The 20,757-nt window shown below is 38.6% G+C and overlaps 1 protein-coding gene across 10 annotated transcripts in view; it reads left to right on the top strand.

The window, feature by feature from the left end:
- The window catches only part of NEB (nebulin), a 234,760-nt gene that overhangs the window by 112,245 nt on the left and 101,758 nt on the right, over nt 1–20,757 (top strand). For all 10 annotated transcript variants that reach the window (XM_057744557.1, XM_057744559.1, XM_057744556.1 and 7 more), the window contains exons 77-93: nt 370–477; nt 821–1,132; nt 1,588–1,791; nt 2,062–2,166; nt 2,254–2,361; nt 3,425–3,736; nt 4,023–4,226; nt 4,735–4,839; nt 7,493–7,600; nt 9,228–9,539; nt 11,502–11,705; nt 12,245–12,349; nt 13,992–14,099; nt 15,374–15,685; nt 16,431–16,634; nt 17,355–17,459; nt 20,326–20,433. In XM_057744557.1, coding sequence (XP_057600540.1) covers nt 370–477; nt 821–1,132; nt 1,588–1,791; nt 2,062–2,166; nt 2,254–2,361; nt 3,425–3,736; nt 4,023–4,226; nt 4,735–4,839; nt 7,493–7,600; nt 9,228–9,539; nt 11,502–11,705; nt 12,245–12,349; nt 13,992–14,099; nt 15,374–15,685; nt 16,431–16,634; nt 17,355–17,459; nt 20,326–20,433 — 3,024 coding nt within the window. The remainder of the gene's footprint in view (nt 1–369; nt 478–820; nt 1,133–1,587; nt 1,792–2,061; nt 2,167–2,253; nt 2,362–3,424; nt 3,737–4,022; nt 4,227–4,734; nt 4,840–7,492; nt 7,601–9,227; nt 9,540–11,501; nt 11,706–12,244; nt 12,350–13,991; nt 14,100–15,373; nt 15,686–16,430; nt 16,635–17,354; nt 17,460–20,325; nt 20,434–20,757) is intronic.

Below are 20,757 nucleotides of genomic sequence, written 5' to 3'. Positions count from 1 at the left end.
TCAGAAGTGTTAGCATTGCTTTTTTCTAACACAAACTTCTAATGAAACACTCAAAGTTAATTGGAAAACAGCACCTAAATATTTCATTTCATTTCTCTCCTAATTTACTTCTGTCTGTCTCATTCTCATAAATATTTGGGAAGAGCTGACATTTAATTTTGTTGATCCAAGTAACTGAAGAGTTTTAAAGTTTAAAACAGGATCATCAGCAATCAATGGGCGTAATTTCTAGTTACACCTGAGTATTCTAGAATGCAGATATTGCACTATTCTCATGATCTTTTAAAATATTTAGCACTTTGGATTCATTATGCTGTAGATGTTTATGGAAAATAGGTTTTTTTCAAAGTGATTTTCATCTCTTAACAGAAAATCTACCGAATGGGTTATGAGGAGCTGAAGAAAAAAGGTTATGAGCTTCCTGTTGATGCCATCCCACTCAAAGCAGCCAAAGCATCCCGAGAAATTGCCAGCGAAGTAAGACTGTATCGCTTGTTTGTGTTGATGAGATTGCAATTTTCACTTCAAAGCGGTCTCAATTTAATTTTAAATTGAACAGAGTCTTCCAAGTAACAAATTAAAACATAGTGAAATGATCCCAGAGACGCAGTGTGGGATGAGGATAAACTCAAGGATGCCTTTATTATATACGGAATTTGTAGGATTTAGCCTTTAATCTTTCCTGTCAAATAACCCTTAAATCTGTGACTCTCTAACCTTAGTGATATTTGGAATTGATGCGCTTTGTAATTTGTCACAAAGATAGTAACATAAATTAATCTTAAAAAGAATAAGATATGGTATTTTTGTTTTCCTTTAGTACAAGTACAAGGAAGGTTTTCGCAAGCAGCTCGGCCACCACATTGGAGCCCGGGACATAAAAGATGACCCCAAGATGATGTGGTCCATGCACGTGGCCAAGATGCAGAGTGACAGGGAGTACAAGAAGGACTTTGAGACGTGGAAGACCAAGTTCAGCAGCCCAGTGGACATGCTGGGGGTGGTGCTGGCCAAGAAGTGCCAGACCCTGGTCAGTGATGTGGACTACAAGAACTACCTGCACCAGTGGACCTGCCTGCCCGACCAGAGCGATGTCATCCATGCTCGACGGGCCTATGACCTCCAGAGTGATGTGAGTCTAAGATTTTCCTTTGGCCAGCAAAACACTATGTCTGCTTTCCAAAGTATCAAAGATTCCACCAAAATGAGGGGAGTTGAGTAGAAAACAGCTGAATTCTACTTTTCTGGACTAATGCCCACCTTCTATCCAGTCACACAAACATCTGGGAGCATCACTATTTCTACAGAGAAAGAACCAGAAAAGCACTGATTGCTTTGATGGAAACCTCTAGATTATTGATCTAGTACAGTTGGGTCGTTCTATATGTTCTGTTTAAAATGTTTTTCAAGATAGGTTTCTAATCTGAATATTTTGTGGATTCACAAGACGTACCAAAATTTAAAAATTTCCCAAGAATTCTAGCATTGAAATATATAGTATAATATAATGTATTATAATACAAAATTTTATTTCTTTAGAGTATATCATTATGCTTATGTTTAGTGGTTTATCACTTACAATTTCAGAATCTATACAAGGCCGATCTTCAGTGGCTCAAAGGCATTGGCTGGTTACCTAGTGGCTCTCTTGAGGATGAGAAGAACAAGAGAGCTTCCCAGATTTTGAGTGACCACGTTTACCGTCAGCACCCAGATAAATTCAAGTTTTCCAGCCTTATGGACTCCATCCCCATGGTTTTGGCAAAAAACAATGCTATTAACATGAACCACGTAAGTCCTTTTTTCACTTGAGGCGGGTATTACTTTTTGTATGCGTGTGTAAACATTGAAATCTGTTTCTGTAGAAGATAAATCACATTCAATTCTTTTGCTTGGTATTAAAGTGGTTTTTAAGTAAGTGTTGTGCTTCTTACTGGTATGAGACTTCTAGACCTAAAGGTGTCACAAGTACCAACTCCTAGAGCAGACTCCCTGTACTCTCATTAAGAACCAGATCCACTACTGGCCTGAACTAGTCACATCTGTTTTTGTTTGTTTCAGCGCCTCTATACAGAAGCTTGGGATAAAGATAAAACCACTGTCCACATTATGCCAGACACCCCCGAAGTTTTACTAGCTAAACAAAACAAAATAAATTACAGTGAGGTAAGCAGTATATTCATGGTGCTTGACATATTTTTTCTTACGCTGTACTTTATAGATCAGACTTACAATGATTTATGTCTATTTCAGAAACTCTATAAACTTGGCCTAGAAGAAGCCAAGAGGAAAGGCTGTGATGTGCGGATAGATGCCATTCCCATCAAGGCGGCCAAGGCCTCCAGAGACATTGCAAGTGAAGTAAGTGCACCTGCAGAGTTCTTTGCTCAGCTTTGGCTCAAAGATTTCTTTCTCTCTTAAGGATATATAGTAGAGCAAGTAAGCTATGAAGATAGGGTTCTAGCTAACAGTTTTTTGTAAGTAAATAGTTTTAAATAATGGTAATGAAACTCTCAACATAAAGGCTAACTTCAGCTATGATCAAGTCTATAGTAACATGCATTTCAAAATACTGTTCCCTGCTGAACAAAAGTATTGGCTACTTGACTATAGCTCAGACAGCCTTTTGGCTTTTCCACATGATGTATATTTATATACAATTGAACTCATCATAGGATCCCTTCCAAACCCAGCCCATTCCCTGTGAACAAGTGAACCTACAAGGGCTGAAGGAATGGGACACATTATTCTAAGTCCAACCATCCACGTGCACCATGTGTTTATCTCTGCATCCTGTGATTGGCTGCAGATATTTACATACTTTAAAAGATGGATTTGCTCACATTTCTAGAAACGTTTATCCTTCTCTTTCTTTTGTCTATGAAGTCAAAATCATATTTTCCCTTTATATCCAAAATATGGGAAGTAAGCATCATACTTTAAAAATAAATGTTCAACAATCATAGAAGGGTTAAAAGTATTAATATATACCAATATAATGGAATACCTGCTGTCATTAAAATTCATGTTTGTAGGGAATATGTAATGACATGGGAAAATGCTTATATAATAACTGAAACGAACAGGCACAAACCCATCTGCAGTATGACCCCTATCCTAATTTTATTCTTTTTCCTTCTCCCTCCCTCCCTCCCTCCCTCTCTCTCTCACATCCCTCCCCCTCCCCCCAAAAAAAGCTGTTTTCAGCAGCAGTTATCACTGAATGGCAGAATAATGTCTTAATTTTTATTTTCTTTTTTATATACATATACAAGCTTTATTTTCTAAATGGTTTACAAGATACAGATGCACATATTATTTTTATATTCAAGGGGGAAATATTTTTAATGAATAGGAAAATCTGAGCCTACTAATCACTTTATACTAAAAGTTATACTAGGTGACAGTATTTTTTGTCTTCTAGTTCAAGTACAAAGAAGGCTATCGTAAGCAGCTGGGCCATCACATTGGTGCCCGAGCGATACATGACGACCCCAAGATGATGTGGTCCATGCATGTGGCCAAGATGCAGAGTGACAGGGAGTACAAGAAGGACTTTGAGATGTGGAAGACCAAGTTCAGCAGCCCAGTGGACATGCTGGGGGTGGTGCAGGCCAAGAAGTGCCAGACCCTGGTCAGTGACGTGGACTACAAGAACTACCTGCACCAGTGGACCTGCCTGCCCGACCAGAGCGACGTCATTCATGCTCGACGGGCCTATGACCTCCAGAGCGACGTGAGTACTGAGCATCATGATGATGTGCAAAGGTGGGAAATCAGTGAATTAACACCTTGGATAAGTGGCACCAAACTCACCAGCCCCTGCAAGTAAGGAATAGCGTTTCTTCTTTTCCTGTGAGGGTTAAATGTCAAACACTCCAAACCAAAAAAGAATATTGTCTGATACCCTGCCTGTCCACTAAACTATATTTTCAAGTGTTCTTACTTTATTTCACTATCCTTTTGATGAAAATGTCTTCCCAAACTAGAGATAAATATTTATTGACTATTTGTATCAACAGAATGTGTACAAGTCAGACCTCCAATGGCTGAGAGGCATCGGTTGGGTTCCTCTTGGCTCTTTGGATGTGGAAAAATGCAGAAGGGCAACTGAAATCTTGAGTGATAAAGCCTATCGCCAGCCTCCAGACACGTTCAAGTTTACCAGTGTGACTGATTCTCTGGAACAAGTGTTGGCCAAGAACAATGCCATCAATATGAACAAGGTAAGGCTTCAAAAGTCAGAGAAACAAGGTAGGACTCCTAAAGCTGAACCAAAGGAAAAGCAGCATGATCAGGAAAAGAAAGAAATAGAGCAACAAGAGATATCTAACTATTTATCTATCTGTCATCTGTCTATCTGCCTATCTATCTATCTATCATGTCTATGTCTATCCATATCTAATATCTATGTCATTTATATTTTAACATTTACTTCAGTAGTTATTTCATAGTTTTGATAAAATAGCACATTTTTATGGAAAATCATCTCTGCGTAAAAGATATCCTAAACTTCCTTTTGTTAACATACAATTCAGAGTATCAGAAGGGACTCATACATATCTGTTCTACTATGAACTGATTATTTATTTGAAGATATGTGTAAAATACATAATGTGTATAAAATACATAACCTTTTGTTGTCTTTGTTTATAAAGTTCTTGTGGCCCTGAAATTTCTATTAATTATACACTGAATTTTTCTCCTGATGACATTTTATATTTTCCTTGCTAGCATTTATACACGGAAGCCTGGGATAAAGACAAGACCCAGATCCACATCATGCCAGACACACCGGAAATTATGTTGGCGAGAATGAACAAAATCAACTACAGTGAGGTGGGAGCAGATGCTAATTCTGTGACATTTGCATGGCATTTCATATTTCCATTAATCTAGTCCATGGTGAGGTAACACTAAATGACAACTTTGTAAAGAATGTCTTTTCTTGCTCCATGTGAACACCAACTCTTGCATTTCTCAATTACCTAAACATCAGTCTTCAAGTAACACAAATTATCATTTAGGAAGTGCAAATTATAAGAACTAATGGTTTACGCAGTAACCAGAAGTTTAATTAGACCTTCCTCTTTTATTAATTTAAGGTAGGAAATTAGCAATAGACCAGAATACGTTTATCTCCTCCTTATGCTACATAGCTGTGCTAAATGTATTTTCCACATGTGATTTGTTTTTTCCTAAATTACAGTTTAGGGTCAAAATTTAAGATTTTTAATGTATAAGATTTAAGTCAAGCACTAAAATCACAGGAACTAAAATTACAATCGAATAACATTTAGGGGGAAACAGACAGACAGACAGAGCATCTCTGTCCATATATACATTAGCAAGCCCAGTTCCTATTCGCTTTCTGTGAGCACAGAGCCATGTGCCCCCATATCAGAACCACAGATGCTTAGGCTGAGAGGTTGGCCTCTCCTCTAGTGCAGGAGTCCCCAACAGGTTATCCTGCCTTTGCTTAAGTGTTCTCAGTGACAAGATGCGTATCTCATAAATCAACCCATTTGTTTTGGAAAGTTCCTTCAGAAGATGCTTCTCATGCATTGGGTCAGTGGTTTCTCTGGGCAGACCCACATAATCCTCTGAGACCATGCAGAACCAATCTGTGCCAACTCCATGGAGACGGGGATCACTACTATGTGCCTCCCCTGCCACCTCACTCCAGGTTCTCTTTCTAAGCCAGACATCGCAGGTTCCTGGCGTTCCTCACGTGACATCCCTGCTAAAATGTGACTCTCAGGACCAGACACAGTCCTGCGAGTGAGGAAAGGCTTGTGTAGATGACAGTCAACGTTGCATTTCCTCTTCCAGACGTTTGCCCTCCATTTCTGCGCCCTGTGTCTTGGGACTCCTTGGGGACTATGTCACTGCTACTGCACATGGGACTTGGGGTCGGCCAAACCCTAGGACGATTTACACGGGCTTAAACTAGTTTTCCTCTGTCTTGCATCTATACATTTGGCAATTTAAATCTCAGTTCAAAGGCTGCCATTTGTCTCTCTGCAATTTTTTTCTTCTTAGAATGAGCCTATTGGTTTAAACCTGTGGAGATTTTTGTGAATCTAAGAGTCTGTCAGCCGATATGTAATATTAGTTCTTTCTCCCAGCTTTGTGTTACCAGCGAGGAAAATATTGTTTCTTTGACAGCATAAATCAACAGGGTGCTACGCTTCTGCAGAATATAACTGAGAGAATTTAAATTGATTAGCCACCACCTCATTTTATTTTGGGGGGCTGCAAACTATAATTTTAATGCTTATATAACTAGCTCTTAATTGTCACCCCAAACTACAAACATCAAGTCCCACTCAAATCAAAAAGAAGTGAATTTTCACCTAAACTTTCTATATAGGTCCCATAGTGTTACAGGAAAGCATTTCCTGTATGCACAGGTATTTTAAGAGACAAAGAGCCCGTGCAACTAACCACTTAGAATTTCTGGAATTCTCAACTCTGTCTTTGCTGCAAAGGCTCAGAGATGCTGTATGTTGCCGTTGGTTTGAAGAGGGCCGGGAAGAATGCCCTGAACTGAGTGCCTAACCTGCCTGGTCTGCGTTCTCCAGCTTTTCTCTATCAGCTTAGTTCAATTCTATTGTGTTTCTTTCTCATTTAGGACAGGAAGATAAAATGCAATTTTGATGAGGTCACTCGTTGTCAAAGATTGTTGTCGGTTTCCCATTTTCTATAGAATTTAGGACACACTTATCTTAGTGCCAGGCCTTCACAGCTCGACTCCAGATGCTTTTCAGTCCTGTGCTGCCACTTCCCCTGGCACTGCCCCCCACTTCCTTGACACTCCTGCACGTTGATTCACACAAGTCCCTCTGCCCTTGACCACCATCTCAGTCTTTTGAAACCATATTTATCACTCAAGGTCCAGTGCAAAGTTTTCAATTCTGAATAAATTGCTCCTTCCTGGAGCTTGTTCTTAATAATATGATTCAAGCACCTTTCATTGTTTGACTTTTTTGGCAGCGTGTTCCACGGGTTATCAGTCTCTCCATCAGTTCTTCCAGAAACCTTCCAGATGGGAGAGGTTTCATATTCACCTTTGATTCCCAAGTACCAGGCACAGTGACAGCACAGAGTCAGAGCAGAGTAAATGTAAATCGAATGAGTTTTCTGCCCGTCCACATTTTGCCACTTTAGACCCATGAGTTTCAACTTAATTTTTCCAGTTCTTTCCAAAACTGATTTATTGTTATAACTAAAAGTTTTAAAACCATGAGCAGTATCTACGTATAGTTAATGTAACATAAGTTTTAAAATAAAAAACGAAGGTGCCACGTTCCATATATGTATCATTTTCAAGTCTCAACTACAGCCAAAAATGCAGAAAGCTTAGAACTCTCAAAAGTGAAATTACTACAGACACCTACCTGTATAGAACTTGGTGAATTATTTTAGTCCTCTGTCAGTTTCTGGCTATGAATGTCAATATCTAACTGATTTTTTTTTTGTCCAAATGTAGAGTCTGTATAAACTCGCCAATGAAGAAGCAAAGAAGAAAGGCTACGACTTGCGAAGCGATGCCATCCCGATTGTGGCAGCCAAGGCCTCCAGGGACATCATCAGTGACGTGAGTTGTCAGTTTTGCTCCTAGTATGTGGTCAGTCTGAAGTGATGTTTTCATTGAACTAAATCTTTTAAAAGAACTTTCCTGGCCCTTTGGAAATACATTCTGATGTATTTGTGTAGGATTTTTCAAAAACCTAGTTTTGAGGGAAATGGAAAATTTGATATTTACAAAAAAGTTTTATAACCATTAAGACACAGTATGTTCAGTGAAAGCTGATCCACCAAGAGTAGAGAAAGATCCATTTGTGTGGAATTTGTTAGAGTGTAGCTGCTGGCTCGGAGATGCTTATATCGAAATTATCACAGTGCTTATAGAAAGTGTGACTCATAAACTTAAGTTCCTCCAGTGAGAATCAGGGCCTGGCTTTATACAGATTTTTAATATACAATATTCAAAAAACGCACATGACACTTGCCATTACAAGTCACCCTTGTAAGATCATGAAAAGAAGGCAGGTGATCAGTATCAGACTAGCCCAAGCTCACACCCTTAACACTAGCTCCTGGCTTGTGGCTTGTACCTCCCAGAATAAGACTGTCATCCTTTCCTGGTGCCTCAGGGAATTCTTGAGGAACAGACCACTGCTCTAAAAATCAAGGCCAACTATTTGGGAATATGGTAATACACTACCCTTTATATTGGAAGATCATATTAGTGACTCACGTTAGTTTATGTATGTTGGACCTTTCTACAAATGGATTTATGCCAATAATAATATATAACAAAATAATAATAACCAAGAAGTATTGAGAAATCTGTGCTGAGTGTTACATGCATTGTGTCACTTATTTTTCATAATTACCCGAGTATGTAAGTATTGTGATTATCCCTGTTTTGTGGATTGCTTAAGCAACTTGTCTAAAATCAAACTCTTAGTAGGTAATAGAGTTGAAACTCCAGACAGCCTCATTCCTTCCCACTGTACTGTATTGCCTCTGCTGACTCGTTTATACTTTCTCACTCAGTTATCTTTGAGACTAAAAGCGTGTATTTTGGATAATTGGCTCAGATTCCAGGACAATGTCATTGGACATGGAATAATAAAAACACTGTTGGTCCACGAGAGATGAGAATCCATGGCTTTATTAGGAGCAGGCTCTAACCAGCTGGGCTGCTAGATCAGCTTCCCTGGTTTTCAAAATGATGCCAAAATTTGCCACCACCACTGAATGCCTGAATCCATTATGAAATAGTAAACTCTTTTCTGTTGCTACTGCAGGTAGCCCTTGACCTTGACTTCATCCTCACAGCACCCAGACACTCATTTTACTACTTATTAAACATATCTTGTCACCAAGCGCATCTCTTTTCTGATGTACTTTCAGTGCTTAACTCATTTCTCCAAGTTCCTTGGTCCAAACAGCCTCTCTACTGTGTGCAATTCATGCCTATAGAACTATTCCTTATTACCAGGCTATAGGTGATTTGGGGTATACACTGCAATTATATGAATTTCACCTATTTTATTACCTCTGTAAGCTTCTAGGGGAAAGGCAGGATACTGCCTTGAGTTAGTTCTTATGAGCAAAATTAACTTACAACTGTGATATGAGCAAGATGATTTTGTGCAGACTTGTAACCTCTAAGGGCTCATAATAAAAATCTGATTTATGTGTTTTCATCTCAGTACAAATACAAAGATGGTTACCGCAAGCAGCTCGGCCATCACATTGGAGCCCGGGAGGTCAAAGATGACCCCAAGATGATGTGGTCCATGCACGTGGCCAAGATGCAGAGTGACAGGGAGTACAAGAAGGACTTTGAGAAGTGGAAGACCAAGTTCAGCAGCCCAGTGGATATGCTGGGGGTGGTGCAGGCCAAGAAGTGCCAGACCCTGGTCAGTGACGTGGACTACAAGAACTACCTGCACCAGTGGACCTGCCTGCCCGACCAGAGCGACGTCATTCATGCTCGACGGGCCTATGACCTCCAGAGCGACGTGAGTGTGGCGTCTGTAACAGGGCTGTGTGCAGAAATAACTTGAACCGTATGAAAGTTATCCTTTGTAAACAACCCGTTGGCCTACTCAAGCTAGGATTTCTTATTTAGTGAATGATATTTGAATTAGAGTATAGTTTTATTGTTTTATTGTGGCTACATTACTAGGCTTTATAAGGACGTGAAGTTTACCAACTGGACTTGGTCTTATAAAAATAAAACTGGGATTAAGCAATGTTAGAATTCAGGGTCGACCACAGGGAGATATTTTATTTTATTCTTTAAGGGGGAAAGAAACAACACATTTTTATTTTTAAAAAATTACTCAGAAATTTGTTTTTAGCTTCCTTGCAAAACAAATAAGGTTATCATTACTAGAATACTACCACAACACTAATTGTATTACTCTTATGAAGTAAAAGAAATTACTGTGTCAGAAAGCTATTGGGTCATTTCACTGACGCTTTCTCCTCTCTTTGTGGAGAGGTCACGTGGTAATGACAGAACCGGGTACCTATTAGAAACAGAGGCATGATCTCAAATCTGGGTGTGAGTAGCATGTTTCCTGAAGCATATATTTTATAGATGTTTGAAGGGATTATTAAGCATTAGAAAACTTTGGAGAATAACATGAATGAACAATAATTATACATTAAATGGCCGTTCCTAGAAATTGTACAGCCTACCTGTGGAAAATCCCACATATGTTCTGTAGCTTTCCACAACATGCAGAACCCTGTGTTTTGCAAAGAAAGGCTTTGCCTGCACGTGAAAGGTAGTTAAAAATGGGTACTGTCACCCTTAGAGTGATAGCATTGACAGACTGCTTGCCTGCGTCTATTTGTCAAGTGCCTTTTCGAGATCACCTCCTTTTCATGGTGACACAGTCTTAATAATGTGGGAAACATTCGAAAGTTAAGAAGCCCTCCAGAGGTGTATAATGTTATCATTCCCATTCTTGCTGTTGTTATTTAAGGTGCTATAACTAGTCAGCATAAGGCAATTCCAATAAGCTTTCAGTCTAGACAGTAAAATAGCCGTCTGTATGCTCTGCTTAGTTGCCGTTACAGGTAAAATCCTTCAAATGAGCTGGGCGAAAGTCCAATTCCACCGTTGTGAAGTAGTTATGAATACCTAATGAGTACACAAAAGTCTTTAGCAGAAGAAATGGCTTAAAGTGTTAAATAAGGATATGGAAAGACAATTCTGGAAAGGAGTACACGCTTCCCATCCTGAGAATTTGGTGGGGAAAGGACGGGTTCTGGACCAAGGAGATGGTCATTTATTACCCTGAATCTTGGACAGTGTTAAAGTAGCCAAAGGTCTGCCTCAGGGCTTCAGAGGTTCTATGTCATTATTATATTTTAAATTCTCTTTTTTGTTATTAAACAAAGAGCTTTACAGATATTTTGAAATATGAGAAAAAAATACACAGAATCCAGCATAATCCAGCCACTCAAAAAGCTCACTCCTGCTCATGTAATTTATACGCACATTGTTTTACATGCTGTTTTTTCGTTAGTGTTACATTAATGACATTTCTACCAATCATTGATATTCTTTAAAATGTGGCTTTTAATAGCTGCAGAGCTGCAGAGTGTTTCATTTGACTGGATCTAATATTTACTTACTGACAGTTGGCCATGTGTGTGGTTTCTCCCACTCTGGGCTGGCAGTCTTTTCCTGTGCACACGGACAGTGAACGTCCACTGAGCTGGCTGACAGACGGCAGTCATTTTCATTCCTCTTGTGCTAACAACCTGAAATATTTGATAATTTTTTTGTTACATTTTGGGTCGTTTATGAACATACCTCCTCCATTAGTCTGTGTGATACAGTGAGCCTGATTTCTATGAAACCAACAGCAACAACCAGGATTGTACTTCATTATTGATTCTATTTGCACATTTACCCTAAATCTTTCCGTCTTGCTGAATAGTTCCTGCCTCTTTCCTCTTCACAGAATGTTTACAGGTCCGATCTCCAGTGGCTGAGAGGCATTGGCTGGGTCCCCATTGGGTCTGTGGATGTGGTCAAGTGCAAGAGAGCTGCAGAGATACTGAGTGAAAACATGTACCGCCAGCGTCCAGACCAGCTGAAGTTTACCAGTGTGACTGATTCCCCGGAACAGGTGCTGGCCAAGAACAACGCCATCAACATGAACAAGGTGAGCCCCAGCTGCCTCAAGCTTCTCCAAGATGCCAAAAGAGGTTTTTAGACGTTAATAACGAGTTAAAATTATCCATGCACGTGTGGGGTCATGCTTACCTCCTAAATGATGTAATTGAAATCCTCTAAACCTCCTAAATGACGTACTTGAACCCTCTAAGTAATTTCTGTTATCCCCAGATGTAACCCTGATAACTATCATTAAGACTCAGACCTCAGGACTTCCCTGGTGGTCCAGTGGTTAAGAATCTGCCTTCCAATGCAGGGGACGTGGGTTTGATCCCTGGTTGGGGAACTAAGATCCCACATGCCACAGGGCAACTAAGCCTGCATGCCACAACTAGAAAGCCCACCGTGTGCCGCAACTAAGCCCAAAATAAATAAGTATTAAGAAAAAAAAGACTCAAACCTCCAGTCAAATGCCTTATATCCTAGTCTGATTTATTTTTCCTAATTATGATCGATAACATTCCTGCTTTATTTGACTTTTTGTAATTCCTATTTCATATGGTTTTCTATCAACATATTCTCTGATAGCACTTATACACAGAGGCCTGGGACAAAGACAAGACTCAAATTCACATAATGCCTGATACCCCGGAGATCATGTTGGCGAGGCAGAACAAAATCAACTACAGTGAGGTAGGGGCAAAATCCTGGGGGCCACCCTTGTGTTGTTGCTGTTGTTGTTGTTTGTTTTCTACACTTTTGTGGAGATTGTCGGGCCTCAGCTATCATGGTGCATGTAGCTCTGTGATATGAACACTCAGCCCATCTGACCTTTCATCTACGGGTTGAATATCATACACTATAGGATTCCAGGGACAAACTGAAGTCCCGTTAGCTTTACCGTTTATGGTCTTTACCAGTGTGGGTCAGTGGGACTGAGGCGTATTTTTGGCATTTCCAAGGAGTAGGATAACCAGATGTAATACTGGTTCATTATTTATATGAAAACATTATTTGTTGTTTACCTAAAATTCAAGTTAAGCTGGGCATGCTGTCTTTTTATTTGCTAAGTCTGGCAGCCCTACCAACGGGGCCTCTAATAATATGCACCTTTTTCCCACCTGGATCCTGAGTAACATTGAGAAGTAAAACAAAGGAGTGGAACTAGAAGTCAAAATCTCACATCTCTTACTACTAAAGTTAGGTTCAAGGACATTTTTATGAGAGCCAAACGAATCTGCTAAGTAAACCCCAGAATTAAGTTCCCCATCCAGGTACGGGCTGCACTGGAGCAGGATAGTCAGCTTCACCTCCCTCAGGGATGAGTCCTGTTTAGAGCACAGAGAAGCAGAGGGCACTGGGCTTGTTCCTAGAGGGAGCAGGTCAGAGCTGAGCTGGGTATGCCCTGCTATCCCATCCCTACCAGTTAGATACATCGGGAAATCACTGCATCTCCCCAGGGGCAGAGAGGAAATAATCGCGCTCCTTTTGTAGAAGGGGAACCTCTGGCATGAGGAAGAAGTGCTCTCTGTTAGCAACACTGACCACTGTTTCTTCAAGTAAAATGCAGTTTTATAGGTGCATGTTTTACTAATATGTTGCAGCCAAAAGTTAGAATCTTAAAAGTTGTGATCATACTCAAGTTAATTTTGTTTTAAGGTATACTTTAATCTTTTTCTTACTCATTTTTTAAACATTATAAAATATTACATGATTGTTAAAAATTTTTAACTAATAAAGCAATGAATAAGAATATGTAAATATATATTTTATATGCAAATGAATAGTATGAAGCGTATCATCCTGCAATTTTTTTCACTTAGAAATATATATAGACTGATGCTTTGTCCATCAATGTATATTACTAGATTATATTAATCTGTTGATATGCATAATATATAATCTACATATTATATATATTAATCTATAATGATATAAATAATAGATTAATCTATGTTAATGCTTACAGACATATTTCATTTGTTTCTAATGCTACATAGTTTTCTTTGGTAAAATATAATTTATTTACTTTCCAATATCGCTAGAAAGTTAGATTGTTTCGAGTCTATCCTTTTTTAAATTTGGTGATATGTCACCTGATAAACTCCAAATTGCTGCTCTCAAAACTTTTGCTTTGGGACTTCCCTGGTGGTCCAGTGGGTACGACTTTGTCCTCCCAATGCAGGGGGTCCGGGTTCGGTCCCTGGTCAGGGAACTAGATCCCACATGCATGTCGCAACTAAGAGTCCACATACCGCAACTAAGACCTGACGCAACCTAAATAAATAAATAAAATCTTAAATCTTTTGCTTTAACTCTGACTTTCCTTCTATAGACTCTGTATAAACTTGCCAATGAAGAAGCAAAGAAGAAAGGCTACGACTTGCGAAGCGATGCCATCCCGATCGTGGCAGCCAAGGCCTCCAGGGACATCATCAGTGACGTGAGTACCAACACTCCACGTATGTATGTGGGCGGATGAAAGAATTAATATTACAACAGCAAGATGCATCTAGGTACCAGTTAAAGCACATTTATTGTGCTTTAAATGAAATATTTTTCATTTGAAAAGCCATTTGATAATTTAACTCCAAAAGATTTTAATAATCAGGTCCCATATGCAGAGGAGATGTCCTAAACTTCAGTAAAAAATGGAATTTGAGTCTACATTTGTTCATATCTATAATTATGAGGCATTCATCTGCATATTTTGAGCACATAGAAATAAGAAAATGACAGAAGAGTTGGAAAAAAACTTGGTTACATGTATTGGTTCAACATAAGAAAAAGATCTGGTATAGCCAGGTTCAGGAAAATTCACCTTTCCCCAGACCTGCTCTGGATTGCAGACCCTTTCTTTTAAAAACTACCTTAAATGCTTCTTTTGAATTCTTTTTATTGTTTTAAGAACTTTTATTGAGATACAATTGAGATACAATATTGAGTTCTTCTTAAATGAAAAATGAAAAACAAAGTCTTACAACAACCAAAAACAACTAATACCAACAAAATAGCGTGATTTCTCTTTCCGCTGTCTCTGAAAAAAGTTCCTTCTGCGGAGAATTCAGACTTCTGTAAATATATGCTAGGATTTGTGTAATGTTGTTGCCCGAAGTGGAGAGAAGATAATCCAGAGGTCAGCTCTTACATCACCACCAACAGCATACCTTCTTGTAGTTAAAGAATCTGTTTTCTCCCCTCAAGGAATCCCACAAACCTCACCCAAATTTGATCTCCAGTAGAGCAGGTATGCAGGATGGAAACATAAGCCAGTCTATTTCAGGAGTCCCGTGAAAGTCAGCAGAGCCAGATTTGGGTGGGGTACGGCGAGCTGGGGGGTGAAATGGTTCCTGAGCACTCAGGAGTAGCATTCTCAAAATTATAGGTAAAACTTCTGAATTAATGATTCCACTGGCCCAAAATGAAAAAAAAAAAAAAGGCAGTATATGACTTCGATTGATTTTCTGAAAAGTGTTGCTGCCTTTATTTCCGGAGACTTAATGTCTGCAAGCCATAGAACTATGTAGTTTGGCCTGCTTCCCATTAGAGTATGGCTGTGAAGTCTAATCAGAGTTTAGGATGAGGAGATAAATTGATACTCAGATGATTCATTTCTCTACAAGAATTACCAATTTTAAAATAATAAAGTTTTACATTAATAAGACTTAGCCCTTTTCATTCATTTTTTTATTTTTAAAATGATTACTTTTATTTCAGTATAAATACAAAGATGGTTACCGCAAGCAGCTCGGCCATCACATTGGAGCCCGGGAGGTCAAAGATGACCCCAAGATGTTGTGGTCCATGCATGTGGCCAAGATGCAGAGTGACAGGGAGTACAAGAAGGACTTTGAGAAGTGGAAGACTAAGTTCAGCAGCCCAGTGGACATGCTGGGGGTGGTGCAGGCCAAGAAGTGCCAGACCCTGGTCAGTGACGTGGACTACAAGAACTACCTGCACCAGTGGACCTGCCTGCCTGACCAGAGCGACGTCATTCATGCTCGACGGGCCTATGACCTCCAGAGTGACGTGAGTACTGAGACCCATTAAATACCACTGTTGACCATGCTTATGATGGTAATACACAGTAATATAGTTAATGGCCTAGGAATAGGTAAAGCCCTCAGACAAAAATAATGTTTTTTTCCTCTCCACCCTTAATTTACTGTGCCTTACTTTTCTTTTAGAGAGAACATAATACCATGAACTATATCCAGTTGGGCTTCACATTTTTTTTAATCTTTATTGGAGTGTAATTGCTTTACAGTATTGTGTCAGTTTCTGCTGTACAACAAAATGAAAGAGCCACATGTCTACATATATCCCCTCCCTCTTGAGCCTCCCTCCCAACCTCCCTATCCCACCCCTTTAGGAGTCTGTCATACAGAGTAAAGTAAGCCAGGAAGAGACAAACAAATACTGTATGCTAACACATATATAAGGAATCTAGAAAAATGATACTGATGAACCTAGTGGCAGGGTAGGAATAGAGATGCAGATGTAGAGAACGGACTTAAGGACACTGGGGGGAGGGGAAGCTGGGACATAGTGAGAGAGTAGCATCGACAGATACACACTACCAAATGTAAAATGGATGGCTAGTGGGAAGCTACTACAGAGCACAGGGAGATCAGCTTGATGCTTTGGGCTTCATATTTTTAAAAACATAGACATGAAGTTTGGCTATCCACATTTTCAGTCCTTTTTATTCATTTTTGAAATCAAGTGTCCTAACAGTTTCAATAATCCTTGCTTTTGTGTTTGATCTCACCAGAACATTTATAAATCAGATCTCCAGTGGCTGAGAGGCATTGGCTGGGTCCCCATTGGGTCTGTAGATGTGGTCAAGTGCAAGAGAGCTGCAGAGATACTGAGTGAAAACATGTACCGCCAGCGTCCAGACCAGCTGAAGTTTACCAGTGTGACTGATTCCCCGGAACAGGTGCTGGCCAAGAACAACGCCATCAACATGAACAAGGTGAGCCCCCAGTTTGGGGGGAAGTAAAACAGAGCTATATGTCCTTGAGAATATCTATGACTAATTAAGTTAGTCTTTTTTATTGGTTTGTTTTATCCGGTTGCCATCCAGTGTATGGTGATTTGGTTGAGTTCTGTATTAGAATTCCCAAAATATATGTGGGAATTTCTTCTTTGACATCTCTTATCAAATGGAGTTAGGAGTAGGACAGCTGTTTGGTGCTTAAATTGTTTTAAGTCTGTAACAATTAAACATGTTTGGTATCAAGGTTTCTTTCTTGTTGGGTACTTATCTAAGTACGTATAGAACAAACAAGTCAGGTGCAAATCTTCATAACATTTACCAAGAAGAAATCTAGAGATGGCATATCCAGGTACATTTGCAGTTAATAGACAAACAAAATCCTGGGAAGGATTTGTTGTATAGCCCCAGTACGTATGGATGTGTACATATGCTTGGAAAATACTTGCTTTTAATTTAATTGGAGTGGAGGTGATCTTGTAACGAAACATACACACATTTTCTTTTCATAGCTTACACTTATATTTAGTGACAACAAATATCTTGTAACATCAGAGAGATTGAAGAATGTTGGTATGCAGCACACAGCCCAGATAGTGAGGAGGCTGGCTCTCCATGTCGTCATGATCTCTAAATTGGAAACCTCTGTTCACAACAAACATTGTTGTTCTAATTCATCAACCTTTTCATCCTTCACAGCGCTTATACACAGAAGCCTGGGATAATGACAAGACCCAAATCCACATGATGCCTGATACACCTGAAATTATATTGGCAAGACAAAATAAAATAAATTATAGTGAGGTAAGACCATTAGTTTTGACCTGACTGTGTTGATTTTGCTGATGTAGTAGAAAGGTCAGAATTATGGACTTCTCCAAACTAAGACAGCTTAGTTTTATTTATTTATTCTTGTCCATAATCTGCCATGAATGTATGTATCACTGTATTCAAAAATAGTTACAGCAGAAATTAACAGAACATTGCAAATCAACTATACCTCAATAAAAAAAAATAGAAAGGGAAATAGATAAATACAAAAATATCTCCATGTCAGGAGGGGGAGAAACTCTCAATGTCAACTATCAATGATTGCATCATACTGTAATTTTAATTTTAAAAAGTTACTGCTATTTATCAGATTAGTACTTGCTTCAAAATTTGTCCTGTGAGTTTTTCTTTATTTACTTCATCTGTAAAATGAGATAAAAATGTCTATAGAAGTAGTTTTGTGATAGCTAAATGGGTAGTATGTATAATATGCCCAGTGTGGAGCTTGGCACACAATAGCTGCTTAATAAACTTTAATTTCTTCCCTTTACACTCAAGTCACCATGAAAATTTGATGTATTTCATGTGCTCAAAATAACTTCAGTTTATTTACAAGAACTGAAATAAGAATTCTTAAATTCACCCATCTCAAAATTAGCCTGAGGACAATAAAAAAACTTTTTTTTACACTATCTCCAGCTCCACTAAACTTGTCATCACATATCTTTGCAGAATAGAAATACTGCCACAGAAACAGCTTCTTGTCCAATTGTTCTCGCCAAAGTCAAGAATTATCTGGTTTGTTCAAGATAAATGTTGATTTCTTACATGTTTTTTGTGTCTTCATTTAAAAAAAAAAGGGTAGACTTCCCTTTAGTTTGAGAACATTGAAAATTTTAAGTACTCATTTTCAAGACTTGACCATATTCACTATTTTACCCCTGGTAATTACTTTTGCCTATCACAACGCAGCCCTAAAGAAGAGGCATGACGAGTGGAATGAAGAGATGATTTCCTCTTGTCTAGCGTTATAAAGCAGACCCAAGGACGAGCCTATCACAAGAATTTGACTGACCTTGGCTTCGGTCATTTTTGAATGAGCAATTTTTCTCTTGGCCACAGAGCTTCTCTGTTGGATTATCTTTTCCCAGACATTCTGCCTCACCCCAGGCAGATGAATTAGTTTCTATCCCAAAGGGTAATAATGCTTTTAAGCCTCTCTCTTTTGTTAAAATTAGGTCAGATGGGGTAGGGATTTTGTTTTTGTTTTTGTTTTTTTAGGCTACTGAGAGGAAATTGGGCTATTTTTTTATTTCTAAAATTTTCATCTGCAGTTATTTCTTAAAAATTGCATGATTAATAGGTAAATAACAAGGACCTACTGTATAGCACAGGGAACTAGACTCAATATTTTATAATAATCTATAAGGGAAAAGAATCTGAAAAGGAATATATATACATATATACATGTATGTATGTATAACTGAATCACTGCGGTACACTTGAAACTAACACGATGTTGTAAATTAACTATACTTCAATGAAGAATTAATAATAATAAAATAAAAATTTAAAAGTTAAAAAAAAATTGCATGATTAGGTTAATTCCCTAAAGACTATCTTCTGAAGATTAGATTTCAGAACAGCCCACTTGAATTTCTTCTCAACCCCTAACCAATGGTGCCTTCATTCCACACTTAGCTCAGTAGGTAAAACAAAGTAACCATATCTTTTTTTTTTTTCTTACACTCTCATTTACCTGTTCTAGTTCTCTTGGGTAAATAACTTACCAAACATTCTTTGAAACATAGCCTTGATGATACTAAAAGTGTTTTCTTTGAAGCCCTGCATCTTTTTCCAGTGGTGAAAGAATGAAAAAATCTGTTTGGCCTGAAGCCGCAAGATCATTCAAGCGCATTTTTTCCCACGTATACATAAGGACAAACTTGAGAATTTATTCTTCAAAGGAAGAATACAAAGTATAAAGTATTTGACTCTCTAATTACAAAATAAATATTTCTAAAGAATTTTGAGAACAAATGCCCTTGGGATTTTATCTCAAATACATTAAATTTATCCTTATTTACTTTAGCTTTTCCTTGTAAAATCTCAACATGAAAAGAATGTGAATTGTCACACATTAGTCATCTACATTAAAAACATTTAATGACATGCTTCTCAGACTCTGAAGTCTTTTTAAAATTATAATAACAAAGAACTAAATTATTTTAATGGTTCACAGGCAAAAAAGACTGAATACTACTGGTATAGGTGTTTTGTTTAATGCAGTGGTTCTCAAGCTGTGTTCCACCTTCTGTGTGCATCTGCCCTGCCACAGAAACTGAATAGTGGATATTTCCCAATTCATAAAGAAATTATTATAATTTTATCCATTTTGTCCTTTTCACTCATAAGTATCTGGTACCTGCTATCCCTCTGTCTGCTAGCAATTTCTGGCAGTCAACAAAGTGAATAGAGAGCAAATCAATGTTGAGAAAAATGTTCAGAAACACTGGGTTAGCTTCAGTGGAGCACTGTTTGAATACAGGTACATGCTCATGGTGGTAATGTTGTTATATAATTATATTCTCTGTTAGTAAAATTGGTCCTAATTCAAATTTGCAGTTAAATAAATCATCATTTCTTGGTTATTTTATGAATAAGTGCTGAGCAATCCAAACACATTTCAGAGTTAACGACTTAATGTGTAAAATCTAGAAGGATTTATTGAATACATAGGAAGTAAAAGGAAGGGAGAGACCTTTTTTTTTTTTTAAATTTATTTAAGGCTGAACATACTAGTGTTGTTATGCATCCAAAAGTAGTCTTCCTTTGACAGAAAGACATTTTTGGGGTAAACGTGAGTGCTGTATCTAAAAGCTACTACTTCTTTGCTCAGAACCTCTATCGCCAGGCCATGGAAGAAGCCAAGAAAGAAGGCTATGACTTAAGAAGCGATGCCATTCCCATCGTGGCTGCCAAGGCCTCCCGGGAAATTGCCAGTGATGTAAGAGTTGATCACGTCCTTACGTTTTTTACCAACACGCCGGCCACCTGCACAGGGAGTCATACTCTTGGAACACAGCTGGAAGTCTCTGTAGTCATCCTCCAGCTTAACTGCCTTCATTGCACAGGCAAATACTTGGAGGCTTTGAGGCAGTAGGTAACCTAACATAGAGACACACTGGAATGTGGTTCCTTTGTTGCTCATCTTTTGGTCTTTTCTTAGTAAGACTGGGTGCCTTGATCAGAGTTAAATGAACATATGTTGAGCTACTCAGAAAACCTTGTGTGCTCTCCCCAGGCTACACTCAAGGCAAAGATGCCAGTA

Source organism: Hippopotamus amphibius, chromosome 8 (assembly GCF_030028045.1).
Source record: "Hippopotamus amphibius kiboko isolate mHipAmp2 chromosome 8, mHipAmp2.hap2, whole genome shotgun sequence".
In the NCBI taxonomy this organism is placed as follows: domain Eukaryota; kingdom Metazoa; phylum Chordata; class Mammalia; order Artiodactyla; family Hippopotamidae; genus Hippopotamus; species Hippopotamus amphibius.
This window is presented reverse-complemented; position numbering and strand designations above follow the sequence as displayed.